Below are 15,717 nucleotides of genomic sequence, written 5' to 3'. Positions count from 1 at the left end.
CTTGGTATATGTACATTACTAGCTGACTATGTTATTGACTTCGTATAGGGTAGGCCCATTACAAACTGACTATGTTCTTGACTTGGAATGGGCCAATTACTAGCTGACTATGCTCTTGACTTGGTATAGGTACATTAGTAGCTGACTTTGTTCTTGACTTGGTATGGGCCCGTTACTGACTAATCTGACTTGGAATATGCCCATTACTAACTTACTATGTTCTTGACTTGGTATGGGCACATTACTAACTGACGATGCTCTTGACTTGGTAAAGGCCCATTACTAGCTGACTATGTTTTTAACTTGAAATAGGTCCACTACCAACTGACTATGCTCTTGACTTTGAATAGGCCCATTACTAACTGACTATGTTCCTGACTTGGTATGGGCACATTACTAACTGACGATTCTCTTGACTGGTAAAGGCCCATTAATAGCTGACTATGTTTTTTACTTGGTATAGACCCACTACTAACTGACGATGTTATTGACTTGGTATAGGCCAATTACAAACTGACAATGCATCATTCGTAAATATAAATCAACATGCAGACATCTTATACGTTCAGGTATTTCACATCCAATCTTTTATGGTAATATTCTATACAAAGCACAAAAATATTAATATTGATTCACTCATAGGGTCTTTCAATCGGAAATAAACACATTTATTCTAAAACCAGTTGTTGGCATGATACGGGTTATGTTCTTCTCATATATTTTATGATGTTATGATACTAAACCCCTAACGGGATGGATTGTGCTTGGTTTTCATATGATGAAGACATAATCTTTCAATCAGTTTCATTGAGGTCTGGAGCTGGAATGTTAGTAACTGCTAGTAGTCCTTTGTTAATTTATGTATCATTGTCATTTTGCTTAATTTCTTTTGTTACCTATTCTGACATTGGACTCGGACTTCTTTTAAACTGAGTTTCACTGTGCGTATTGCTGTGTGTTTGTTTATTCTAAATTGGCTAGAGGTATAGGTGGAGGGTTGAGATCTCACAAAACATGTTTAACCCCGCCGCCTTTTTGCTCCTGTCCCAAGTCAGGAGCCTCTGGCCTTTGTTAGTCTTGTATGTTTTTTAATTTTAGTTCATTTATATGTTTTGAAGTTTAGTGTGACGTCCATTTTCATTGAACTAGTACACATTTTTGTTTAGGGGCCAGCTGAAGCCCACCTCCGGGTGCGGAATTTTCTCGCTGTGTTGGAGACCCATTGTTGGCCTTGGCTGTTTTCTGCTCTTTGGTCGGGTTGTTGTCTCTTTGACACATTCCCCATTTCCATTCTCAATTTTATGTTCTTGACTTGGTGTAGGCCCATTTCTAGCTAATTATGTTCTTGACTTGGAATAGGCCCATTACTAGCTGACTATGCTATTGACTTGGTATATACCCACTATTAACTGACGATGTTATTGATTTGGTATAGGCCCATTTCAAACTGACTATGTTCTTGACTTGGTATAGGCCCTTTACTAGCTGACTATGTTCTTGACTTGGAATAAGCCCATTACTAGCTGACTATGCTCTTGACTTGGTATATACCCACTATTAACTGACGATGTTATTGACTTGGTATTCACCCATTACAAACTGACGATGTTTTTGACTTGGTATAGACCCACTACTAACAGACTATGTTCTTGACTTGGTATAGACCCACTACTAACTGACTATGTTCTTGACTTGGAATAGACCCATTACTAGCTGTCTATGCTCTTGACTTGGTATATGTACATTACTAGCTGACTATGTTATTGACTTCGTATAGGGTAGGCCCATTACAAACTGACTATGTTCTTGACTTGGAATGGGCCAATTACTAGCTGACTATGCTCTTGACTTGGTATAGGTACATTAGTAGCTGACTTTGTTCTTGACTTGGTATGGGCCCGTTACTGACTAATCTGACTTGGAATATGCCCATTACTAACTTACTATGTTCTTGACTTGGTATGGGCACATTACTAACTGACGATGCTCTTGACTTGGTAAAGGCCCATTACTAGCTGACTATGTTTTTAACTTGAAATAGGTCTACTACCAACTGACTATGCTCTTGATTTTGAATAGGCCCATTACTAACTTTCTTTTCTTGACTTCGTATAGGCCCATTATTAACTGACTATGTTATTGACTTGGCTAAGGCACATTAACAGACTTTGGGGAGACACATTAACAGACTTTGGGGAGACACATTAACAGACTCGAGAAAGGCAAATTAATAACTTACGATGTTTTGATTGTTTTTACATGAGATAGGCACATTATCAGCTCTCGATGTTATTGACTTTGGATGGGCACAATAACAATTGTCGGGATTAAACAAGTTTGGTGAGTGTATAAACCTTTCCTTTTTCAACTTAATCGGTGGAATAACAAAGGTACAAAGATGAACACTTAATAAACATTAATATATAAAAGAATTCTAGTCAATCAGATCTGTAAATGAGACAGCAAAACACAACTAAAAGTAAAACATTGGTAAATAAGAATTTACACAGTAAATAAAAGGTTGCTGACACATTATTAATGCCTTCTAGTCCGTTTATACCATTACATTGTACATTATTCATTGTATATTCTACTAGGCGCATTTGTGGGTACCTTACCTGAGCGCAGCTGGATACGCCCGCAGAGGTCCAACCCTGAACAGTTGGGGCAAAAATGGACACAATATTCAAGCTTGATACAGGTCTGAATTTGGATTGTAATTAAATATTTGACATATTATAGGTTTCTGAATAAATGTAGTCAAAGAACTTGAAATTGGTTATATGAATTGAATTTATATTCAATTAAAGATTTCTTGCTGTTGTGCAATACACTGTGCTGTTGCGCAATACTAAGTAAATATGTTGTCAGACTATAAACAAATAAAGTTCAATTAATTCCCAATGTCATATTAGAAATTTATGAAAATGTAAAGGGAGCTTACATCAATAGATATAAACTATTCACCAAAGTTTCATGAGAATTGCTGACAGCATTTTTGAGTTATTGTCCGAAAACTGGAAAATCACCCCTTTTTTAATGAATAAAACCCAATAACTCAGAAATGATAAATGAAAAATTTATAAAATTCTAAACAGAGCTTACATCAATAGATATAAACAATTCACCAAAGTTTTATAAGAACTGCTGAAAGCATTTTTATTTTTTGTCCGAAAACTGGAAAATCTCAATTTTTTATGAATAAAACCCTGTAACTCGGAAACGTAAAATCTAAAATATATAAAAATCGAAAGGGAGCTCATGTCAATATATATAAACAATTCACCACAATTTCTTGCAAGTTGGTGAAAGCATTCTTGAGTTATTGTCCGAAAACTGGAAAATCTCCCTTTTTTTAATGAATAAAACCCAATAACTCAGAAATGATAAATGAAAAATTTATAAAATTCTAAACAGAGCTTATATCAATAGATATAAACAATTCACCAAAGTTTATAAGAACTGCTGAAAGCATTTTTTATTTTTTGTCCGAAAACTGGAAAATCCCCCTTTTTTATGAATAAAACCCCATAACTCGGAAACGTAAAAATCTAAAATTTATAAAAAACGAAAGGGAGCTCACATCAATAGACATAAACAATTCACCAAAGTTTTATGCAAATTAGTTAAAGCGTTTTTGAGTTAATGTCCGACATGTTGACGACGGACGGACAGACGGACAGACGGACAATGGTATACCATAATACTTCCCGTAAACGGGCGTATAAAAATGATTATCTCGTAATTACGCGATAAGAAAATGATTATCTCGTAATTACGCGATAGTTTTCTCGTAATCACGCGATGATTATCTCGTAATTACGAGATAAAAAAATGATTATTTCGTAATTACGTGATGATGATCTCGTAATTACGAGATAATTATCTCGTAATTACGTGATAGTTATCTCGTAACTACGCGATAATTATCTCGTAATTACGCGATAGTTTTCTCGTAATTACGCGATAATTATCTCGTAATTACGCGATAGTTTTCTCGTAATTACGAGATATTTATCTCGTAATTACGCGATAAATATTTTCTTTTTGTGACCCTAATAGGCTATCGTACTTATCAGATGATGTTGTACAGTTTTGTTATAAGAATGCTTAAAGGAATGCTTTAATAATGTCTTGTAACATTATGTTTTACAACAATATCTTATGAAAATAATGAAAAGTGGTATGATAACCAATGAGACAACTGTCCGGATAAAGATAAAAGCCAAAGATGTAAACAGTTACATGACACCGTACTTTCTTCAATAATGAGACAATTCCAAAGAGAAAACCGACAGCCTGATTAATACAACAACAATAAACGAAAAACAAATATACAGCAACCAAAGACAACCACTGGATTATACTAAACAGCAACCAAAGACAACCACTGAATTATACTAAACAGCAACCAAAGACAACCACTGGATTATACTAAACAGCAACCAAAGACAACCACTGGATTATACCAAACAGCAACCAAAGACAACCACTGGATTATACCAAACAGCAACCTAAGACAACCACTGGATTATACCGAACAGCAACCAAAGACAACCACTGGATTATACCAAACAGCAACCAAAGACAACCACTGGATTATACCAAACAGCAACCAAAGACAACCACTGGATTATACCAAAACAGCAACCAAAGACAACCACTGGATTACATTATACCAAACAGCAACCAAAGACAACCACTGGATTACATTATACTAAACAGCAACCAAAGACAACCACTGGATTACATTATACCAAACAGCAACCAAAGACAACCACTGGATTATACCAAACAGCAACCAAAGACAACCACTGGATTACATTATACCAAACAGCAACCAAAGATATCCACTGGATTACATTATACTCAACAGCAACCAAATACAACCACTGGATTATACCAAAAAGCTACCAAAGACAACCACTGGATTATACCAAACAGCAACCAAAGACAACCACTGGATTACATTATACTAAACAGCAACCAAAGACAAACACTGGATTACATAATACTAAACAGGAACCAAAGACAACCACTGGATTACATTATACTAAACAGGAACCAAAGACAAACACTGGATTACATTATACTCAACAGCAACCAAAGACAACCACTGGATTACATCATACTAAACAGCAACCAAAGACAACCACTGGATTACATTATACTCAACAGCAACCAAAGACAACCACTGGATTACATTATACCAAACAACAACCAAAGACAACCACTGGATTACATTATACCAAACAGCAACCAAAGACAACCACTGGATTATACCAAACAGCAACCAAAGACAACCACTGGATTACATTATACCAAACAGCAACCAAAGATATCCACTGGATAACATTATACTCAACAGCAACCAAAGACAACCACTGGATTATACTATACAGCAATAAAAGACAAACACTGGATAACATTATACTAAACAGCAACCAAAGACAACCACTGGATTACATATTACTCAACTGCAACCAAAGACATCCACTGGATTACATTATACTTAACACTAAACCAAAGACAACCACTGGATTACATTATACTCAACAGCAACCAAAGACAACCACTGGATTATACTATACAGCAACCAAAGACAACCACTGGATTATTCCAAACAGCAACTTAAGACAACCACTGGATTATATACCAAACAGGAACCAAGACAACCACTGGATTACATTAAACTAAACAGGGACCAAAGACAACCACTGGATTACATTATACTCAACAGCAACCAAAGACAACCACTGGATTACATTATACTAAACAGGAACCAAAGACAACCACTTGATTACATTATACTCAACAGCAAACAAAGACAACCACTGGATTACATTATACTAAACAGCAACCAAAGACAACCAATGGATTACATTATAGCAAACATCAACCAAAGACAACCACTGGATTACATTATACCAAACAGCAACCAAAGACAACCACTGGATTACATTTTGCATGATATGTTTTTTAAGTTTGTAGTAATATTGAATTAAATTTATGCATATCTCACCTGGTCTTGGTTTTACCCGCAATTTTAAAGTCGCATTAATAATTTGTTCATCACTATTAACATCAGAGGTAATGACATCAAAATACAGGTTCATTTCATTGGCATTTGTATCCATCCACATTGTCATATTGATTCTGTTGGAAATAGAACCTGTAACATAGGAAAGTCAGACACAGTAACACAGGGCTGTCTACCTATTCATTGTTAAACTCCTATTTTAGTTAATTTATTTTTGTCGGTATTTTCCACAATTGGACATTTTAAAGTTTACAACTTATGTTTCGACAACACGCTATATCGTTTCAAATAGAACAAAAGTAAGTTTTTTTAGTTTAAACATATTTTATTGTTCAAAAATGACAAATGGATTAGACACAAAAGTAAGTGATACCCTTTCACTACAAAGAAATATTTGTTTCCCTCCAAACAGAGATTTTCATCGATCACATTCTTTTCCAATCATTTTGGGATAGTATGAAATCCATCATTTATGAAAGCCTATCAGTGTGGGATGTTCTCTGCCAAGTCTAACTTTAGACATACAAATAATCACTTACGATTCACCAGTTACATCTTTTACTAAAAAATATATATATTTGAATATTCTATACTTACATGACGGTAAATAACATCTACTTTCAATTATTCTTCTATTTTGATATTCGTTTAAAACGGCCATTACGTTTTGTCGATGGGTTATTCGAGGTGGAGAGGAAAATCCCAGTCTTTCTAGAACGTAACTTCGTAACATGGATAATCTATGATTCCGAATTCTGTAATAGAAATTACAATTAATATTGAAATTTTTGATACATAACCAATCCAGCCTTTAATTAAAGGAACGATTGAGAAGGTCATTTATTGTATAAGTATAATGCAGATAATGGCCCAAGTAGGATATACGGTACTTTATCCCCGGCTTTTAAAATAAATTTATACTCGTATGTATTCATGGCAGGCGGAAACCCAGTTGAAATAGAACAAAAGAATCGAAGCTCTTTGTTAGAGAAGGCGAAAATGCTTACTGTAATGTTTACTATAGTAACAAAAATTTTAAAAGTTAATAGAAACAAATAAAATGACAGTTTTCGGCTAAATTACGAAGTATTTTATCATAAAAACACCATTTGCATAAGTTTTCAATTTAACTATTACATAATTAAGCAGAACAATTAGATATCAAGTCGGCGACATGGGTGTCTATTCAGTTGGATCTTAAAAATGCATAACCTCCGATTTAAAAAATAATAATACCACGGACGAAGAACATATCAATCTATTTGTTCCTTAATTTTCGTTTCTGCCCTTCCATTATGTGAATCAAGAAATAATTCCCAAAAATGGGTAACAATTGCATCGAATAGAGAAAATCGAGTGCACCTTTTTATGTTAGGGCGTGTTTGAGTTGAATATTTTTTCTTGAAAACGTAAAAAGCAAAAGTATTTGATACATCATCTCGCTTCAGATTCTATCATTTTTATATATCAAAGCTACAGGTTGACTTTATAACATCGAAAATTCACAGCACTAAAAAAATGAAATATATGGGTCAAGTGAAATACCTTTCTAATGAATCACAAAAACAGAGTAGGTGTGTCCGAATACCAAATTTTTACTAAAAGTACTTGACGACAGACTTTTAAGTTGGATCTTAAAAATGCATATCCCCGAAAAAACTTCATTTTTTGTGGGTGATATCTAGGGTTTATAGTCTTCAACCACTGAAAATTTTTAGTCTGCCCTTCCACGAAATATTGAATTAGAATTTTTTTAAATGTTTATGAATTTTTCGAAAATTCCACCTGACAACCGATCAGACAATAGTTTTAAGTTGACTGAATGCAGACAAGTACATTAACTGATGCTCATAAGCTAGTAGATACATTTGTCTTTTAAAATACAACTGGCATATAAGGATCGTAATGGTGCTATGTGGATAAATTTGTCGGTTTTCAAGAGCTAAATTGTCAGCGCGTCATCCCTACAATGGCTTCCATTTTTACGATTGTAAAAATGAACTGGCGTAATGGGGAGATAATTTTGACGAAGTAGAAACCTGACTGATGGGCAATAAGGGTATTTAATTATACAATGAAAAAAAATAAATGACTGGTAGACAGGTTGACATGTCGACAGGTTGACAATGTGTTAAAAATGTAAATATTTTTATGGTTGAATGGTTGACAGGTTGACAAGTCGACAGGTTGACAATGTTAAAAATTATAAAAAAATTATGATTGACTGGTCGACAGGTCAAGAGGTTGACAAGTTGACAATTTAATATAGTTAAAATTGAAGTTATGGTTGATAAGTCGACAGGTTGACAATTTGAAAAAAAATTATGTAGTGTAAAACAGTATTATTGGTGACTGGTAGACAGGTCGACAAGTCGACAGGTTGACAATTTGACGGTGAGAAATGAAAACTGTAATAATGGTTAACAGGTTGACAGTCGACAGGTTGACAGTAATAAGTCAAGACTTAATAAAAAGGTTAAAAAACTGAAGTTAATTTTATTTTACTTAATTACAATTTAGTTTTGTATTCAAATAAATAGTTAATGGTCAATGGCTAATGTACAAAACAAACGGCTATTAGATAGCCTATGCATGTTCAGAACGAGTTTCAAATAAATATTATTCCAAAAGAAAACAACGCAATAGTAAGCTGTTTATTTTTATCAGATTGTCAACTTATTAATTTCGTATATTTTTAAACCTATTTACTTGTTTAATTGTAAAATTAAACCTGTCAACCTGTCGACCTGTTAACCTTTACACTTGTCAACCTGTCGACCTGTCAACCTGTCGACCTGTCAACCTGTCGACCTTTCAACATGTCGACCTGTCGACCTTAACACTTGTCAACCTGTCGACTTTTACACTTGTCAACCTTTCTAGTGTCAACCTGTCGACCTGTTAGTCTGTCAACATATGTACATATAAACCGATTTACTTCTTAAGTTAAACAGATTTACTCCTCTGTTCTTCCGATGGAACTACTTTACCCCAGATAATTAGGACAATAAGTTCGATAAAGCAGTAGAAAGGAAGATAAAGAGATTGCTTTCACTAAAAACAAGCTGGGGGACCGAACCCTCTCCCTTATCTGGGATAGCACAACATAAGAACAAACTATAGCAATTAGTTGAAAAAGGCTTGTCTCATCAGATCAACACAAAACACAAAAGAAAGAAACTAACAAAAAGTCTTAAGACACAAAGTACCGATCTGAGAATACTACAATGCAGTTCAAAGCCAATAACAACTAATGCAAATACTAAAATATCAACCAGTTCACATTCAATGGATTTAGTGTAAAGAGGTCATAAAAAGAAAGAGAAAAACAAGGCCTTGTGCAATACCAAGATATAAGTATAGGCTGAATGTAGGACCGTAAATGTTCAAGTTATCTTCTTATATCTACATAGCTGTATAATTATGTTTTAATTCATTGATAACAAAACAGTATTCAAAGATCTAAGTACATTGTTAGAAGAATAACCTATTTTGAATAAGTGTTTTTAAAGGGTCAATAAGTAAGCAATGTTTTTGGTTTATTGATTTAGTATAAATCAGGTCATTGTTTTTCTCTTTTAGACATTTTGTCTGTGATCTTTTAAACGTTATTAAACGGTATGCTTGTTAAAGGCCGCACGGTACCCTGTTATTGTTCACATTCTTCTTAGTTAAACTTCGCGGCGGCAGCTTCAACCTTAGTTTGAATACATTGTCATTGAAAATGAAAAACAATTATTTAAAAAAAGCCAGTACCAAAGCACGTGCTACTGGTATACTGTTTCCCGAAAGGGCTGACAGTGAACCAGTAAAAGCATGGACTCTCTGGTAGTAGTATGTATGTTTGGTACACTCAGAGACTGCTAGTCAACCAGTAACGGTATTGACTCGATGGTAGTAGTATGAATGAAAATACACCCTTGGACTGACAGTCAACCAGTAACAGTATTAACTCGATGGTAGTTGTATGAATGAATAGTACACCCAGGGACTGACAGTCAACCAGTAACGATATTGACTCGATGGTATAGTATGAATAAAAAATACACCCAGGGACTGACAGTCAACCAGTAACGATATTGACTGGGTGGTAGTAGTATAAACGTATGATATCGACTTCAGGAAGATGGATCAATATTTCTGTTCGCTGAAATTGTGTCACATGAACACTTCTAGTGTGATATTTTAAGATCGAACGTTTTTTTTACTTCTTTTACCCTTTCAACCTGGATACAATGCGAAAAGAAATTTAGTTTTTAAGGTAGATTTTTTGTTAATTTGTTTTCATTTTTTTTAAATCAATATGCCTGATTTCAAGAATAGCTTTTTGAATAATACTACCCCAGTTAACAAGCTGGATGAGAAATACCAATTATCACTACATTCCTGCAGCTGAAATCCTCAATACAGATTTACAAAAGTTTTATCATACTACAAAATGTATTTCAATAAAAGATTTTTAATGAATACATAACGTTCATTATAATCCGAGTACCACTGCAACCCCACATATATTAATATGAAAATAACAAGATATGTTATAATGGTACTGTCCAAATGATATGGATGTAAGAAACCATGCTGCCTTCAACAATGACCAAAACCTATACCGTATAATAAGCTATAGAAGGTCATGAAACGAAAAAAAGTGAAACAATTCAAACGACACAACTAACGGCCTGATTTATTACAAAACAATAAAGGAAAAACAAATGTGTCTGTACCTGTAGAAGACATCTAGTTTTACAGTAATGTTGTTTTAGCCCGTAAATTTAGATACGATCCTTGTAAGCTTAAGGATCCTTTGAATAAACTTATTCAATAAGGTTTTCAACTTAATTGTAATAACATTTTTGAATGTAGTTTTAATAGGTACAAACTTGATTTTGATATCAATGAATAACTTAATATTATTGATATACAGCTATAAACATTTGCGGTTCTACATTCTGTAGATACTTATATTTTGGCATTTCACAAGATCATATTTTTCTCTGACTGTCTATGATGTCTCTTTTATACTTAATCCACTGGATGAGTACTGATGGATATTTTAGTCTTGGATGCATGATCTTTTTATTGGTTTTTTTTTGGCGATGAACTAGCTTTAAGCAACTGCGAAAACTCTCAGGTCGGTACTTTGTGGCTTATGTATTTGCGCTAGATGTTTTTTGTTTATTTTGTGTCTCACTAATGCGTCATAATATTTTCAAGTTATTTTTATAGTTTGTTTTTATGTTGAGCTGTAAAACCGCTGTCCAAATATAGGGGGTTAGGCGTCCGCAAATATGATCTAACCCTGCCGCATTTTTGTATGTACAGGTCTTAAGTCAGCTTAGAGTTTGTAATTTAGTGGTTGTCGTTTGTTGCTGTATATCATATTTGTTTTTCATTTACTGTTTTGTACATAAATCAGGCCGTTAGTTTTCTCATTTCAATTGTTTAACATTTGTCATATTGGGGCCTTTTATAATTTGCTATGCGGTATAGGTTTGACTCATTGTTGAAGGTCGATTATAGATGTTGTCAAGGATAAATTTATAGCTTTAATCGCACAAAGTATGTATTAGCATCTTCCTTTACATAGAAAGTCTTTATATGTGATTGCAGCAAATAAATCTTGCAATCATATTTATTAAAAAACCATTTGTTAAATGAAATTGTTTTCGAAGAGATATTTTGGAAGTGTAGTGTACAGGGTGGAAAAGTCATAGTTATCAAACGAATTGACGGACTATCAAAAACACGCAATTGCATAAAAACATCCAGCGTATTTTACACGTCAAAAATAATCATTTCATTATCTCCATATGCTTTATTACAAAAGTTAATAATGAGTATAAAGATAAAAAGATGTGGTAAAATTTCCAATGAGACAACTCTCCACCAGAGACCAAATGACATAGTAGTTAACAACTATAGGTCACTGTACGGCCTTCAGCAATGAGCAAAACCCATACCGCATAGTCAGCTATAAAAGGCCCCGAAATGACAAATGTAAAACAATTCAAACGAAAAAACTAACCTGATTCATGTAAAAACAATGAAAAAAATACAAATATGTTATACAGCAACAAACGACAACCACTGAATTACAGGCTCCTGACTTGGGACAGGCACATACAGAATGTGGCGGGGTTAAACATGTTAGCGGGCACCCAACCCTCCCCCTAACCTGGGACAGTGGTGTAACAGTTCAACGTATGAACAAATATAAAATCAATTGAAAAGGGCCTAACTCATCAGATCGATACAAAGCAGAAAAACAAGTAACATTTATACATCCCTAACAACAAAAAGACACTAAGTACAGAACTATAAGAGAGCTCGCAGTTACCGACAGGTAGTTCGAACCAAATAACAACTAATAAAAAAAGATACTAAGTACAGATCTGAGAGTACTCGCAGTTACCGACAGCTAGTTCAAACCAAATAACAACTAATAAAAAAAAATCATGTATCTTAGACTAAAGTATCAATCAGCACACATCCAACATGCAATGGATTTAGAGTAAAGACGTCATTAACAACCAGAGAAAAACATGACCTTGTACAATGCCAAAAAGGTGTCGACAGATTGTAGAACCCAACATTAATTTGGTTTTAATTTACTGATAACAAAATCAATATCTATACCAATTAATTAATGTTCAAAGATCTAATTACAGTGTTGAATTGGTAACCTTTTAGAATAAGTTTATTTAAAGGATCGATTAGTTTACCCGGATCGTATCTAAATTTCCGGGCTCGGTAAACAACATCTCCGTAAAAATAAGTATGTGTTATCCCGTTTGAAATAAGTTTTCTACAGACACCGCCAAACTTACAAACCAAATCTTTGTATCTATGAAAGAATTTAGTAAACGTTTTAAGTAATTTGTGGTAACGAAATCCCTGACTTCAATCATCTCATCATACCTCCAGTAAGTATATATAGCATATTTACCTTTCTCAGTAGAGAAGAAGGCTTTAAATGAGTAGCAGCAAATATATTTGCAATTAGATTTTTCAAACGACCATTTAATTAAATAGGAAAATCTTTGTTTGATAAGATTGTGTGGAAGTGTAGTGTAAAGAGTTGAAAGTCAAAACTGTCAGAAAAATCAAAAGGACCATCAAAAGCACGTAATTTATCTAAACCATCCAAAGATTTTTTTTACACTCCAACAGTAGTTAATTTCACTATTTTCGTTTGCTTTCTTACAATATTTAATGTTAATTTCTTTGATAGTAGTTAAGGAACTACATGTAGTTAAAAGCACTGAAAGTTTGTTGTAGAACACTCACTAGAGGCCGAGATGAAACGATATTTTACGGGTTTTTTTTGTGAGTTTAGATAACCAATACATTTTAGGAACCTTCAAATGATCAGAAGAGGCTTTAAGCTGTGATGTGGTTATGATATGGCATGCCACTACCACATTGTTGACTGCTTTGTCGGCCGGTACAAACACAAACCGCTTTGCAAGTAATTGAAGTATGTTTCTTATACAGTAAATAAGCGTATTATGTACTCTTTTATTTATTTCTAAGTTATTTTCAAAATGTGATATTCGAATATCCACAACATTCATACATTTATTTAAATAAGAATCAAGAGATTGTTTATCAGATTTTCCCCGTTTACACCAAATTTTACAGTACGACAAAAGGGCGTGTTGTAAGACCTGACGACACTGTTTCCAATCTATTTTAGATGGCGGACGATATTTTGGTCCTTTTTTCAAAAAAGTTTTTAACCTCTCAGTCTTGAACGATATTTAGGTCCCCCGTAATAACATGGCCATAGGGATCATATCTAAAATTCGTCGATTCACAGTCTCAAGTTAATGGAGTATTATTTTTTACGCTAACGTCTGATGTTACTGACGTATAATCAAAAATTAAACTTCTGGGTGTTTTGTATGTATACGAAATAATAGGTGGTTTTGTGTTATCAAAATAGGGAGATATAACGTTTTGAATGGTAGAGTAATTAAATATACTAGATAAGTCGATAGAATCAATACCTCTGTTAACATATTTAATTTTCAGAAAATGCCGTTAATGATCTTCAGGTTTATCGATACCTATTGTGACACAAAGCTGTAATTATACGCGTACTTTCATAGAGTGGGCTGAAAAACGAGATTGTGTCACACTCCTTGAAAATATCATGTAATTTACTAATTCGTATTTGACCAAGTTTACACAATAGTTGATGCCTACCATTATTTTTACATACAGATAAGATATCGTCAAGTGTATAATTTATACAATGTTTAATTCGTTGATTTCGATTGATACGTTTGCCATGAGACCTATTATTACATTGTCTTTTATCAACAATATTCATGATATCAATAGAAGAAGTTTTAGATCAGTTCCCTTGTCCCATTATGTTGTCATTTAGACCAAGGGGATATACTGTCTGCAGTCGTTTAATCCAAGACAGTACGATAATTTTACGGGAATCTTCAAATTGTTTATGGGATTGCCCTTCTTGTTTTTGGATCGTTTCGAGTGGTTGGAATTTTATAAAATTTGATATTGTGATTTCCATAATGTTGGTTAATTATACTTTTGAACTTCCTAGGTTTTCGGAAGCGGTATAAATGTTCCTGTGTTCGTCTAAAAAATCCCGTACTGTTTGTCCTACATATTGTATACCACAATTTGGCTTTGTTCAAGTAACCAGATAAATGAGGCTTTGTGTTTTTCATGTACTGCCACAGGAATATATAGTAAGGTAAACAGTTTAAAGCACATAAATGGAACATTTGAACTGAAATGAATTAACTGCAAAATGAACCCTCAATAGAAAAAAACCAACGGAACATCAACATCAATGAGAGGAAAATTAACAAAAAAGGAAAAGTAATCCAGTTTATTTATAAATTTTTGTATCAATATTTCCATCCGAAAATCTTATATAGGAGATTGGTCTCTAGTATTGTTTGATTTAGTTCGATGGATTTAATATAGATAAATTTCTATATTAATTTTGTCATTTGTTTATTTACAAAAATCTAGAATTTATACAAAAAAAAACATATTGTGTCTTACCTTTGTAATGTAGACGTAGGAAAAACTGTTGTATTCGGAATGTCATCGTCTGTGATACCGTTTCGAATAACGGGAATAAATACAATCCAAAGCGATATAAAATTCATCTTCTTATATAAAATGTTCAAATTAATTCATTAACATCTGCATTCAAAAAATTGCACCTGCCATTTTAAAATTTAGGCCACCGATGGCAGAAATTGTCAAATGTCAATACAAAAATGTTGACATTGTGCTATAAACAGCTACCACCTTTCATAACATAATTCATTTTATACTCTTGGTACAAATCACTATGCTATGACGCAAGTGTTGTTTTCATTTATTTCTGACCGTAGTATGAACTCCTAAGAATAAAAATGATAAGTCGAAGGTCAAAACCTACCGGAATCATATAATCTCTCCACCTAAATTAAATAAGCATAATTTTTAAGTGCACAAAGTAGTTTTGTGTGGTATCAAGTGATGACATAATTTGTTGATTAGTCTTTGCAAAAACATAACTGATTGTAGGAATTTAACTATGCTTTGGACTTGGCACATCCAGCGCAACTGCCGAAGAAAAAAAAACCCACTCAGTCACCAGATTTCTTATTGGCACTGAATAATATCAAGCATTATGGTATATGTAA

At 33.6% G+C, this 15,717-nt stretch overlaps 1 protein-coding gene across 2 annotated transcripts in view; it reads right to left on the bottom strand.

Moving 5' to 3' along the window:
- The window catches only part of LOC127731012 (uncharacterized), a 34,119-nt gene extending 18,556 nt beyond the window's left edge, over positions 1 to 15,563 (bottom strand). The window contains exons 1-3 of one of the 2 annotated variants that reach the window (XM_052239728.1): positions 15,086 to 15,563; positions 6,638 to 6,795; positions 6,023 to 6,172 (exon numbers count right to left, since the gene is read on the bottom strand). In XM_052239728.1, coding sequence (XP_052095688.1) covers positions 6,023 to 6,172; positions 6,638 to 6,795; positions 15,086 to 15,192 — 415 coding nt within the window. In that variant the 5' untranslated portion in view covers positions 15,193 to 15,563. The remainder of the gene's footprint in view (positions 1 to 6,022; positions 6,173 to 6,637; positions 6,796 to 15,085) is intronic. The other variant, XM_052239727.1, reaches the window with a different exon arrangement.
- Between the last annotated feature and the right edge of the window lie 154 nt (positions 15,564 to 15,717).

This window comes from Mytilus californianus, unplaced genomic scaffold, assembly GCF_021869535.1.
Source record: "Mytilus californianus isolate M0D057914Y unplaced genomic scaffold, xbMytCali1.0.p SCAF_2, whole genome shotgun sequence".
Taxonomy (NCBI): domain Eukaryota; kingdom Metazoa; phylum Mollusca; class Bivalvia; order Mytilida; family Mytilidae; genus Mytilus; species Mytilus californianus.
Note: the sequence above shows the minus strand (reverse complement) of the source record. Positions and strands in the feature narration are given on the sequence as shown.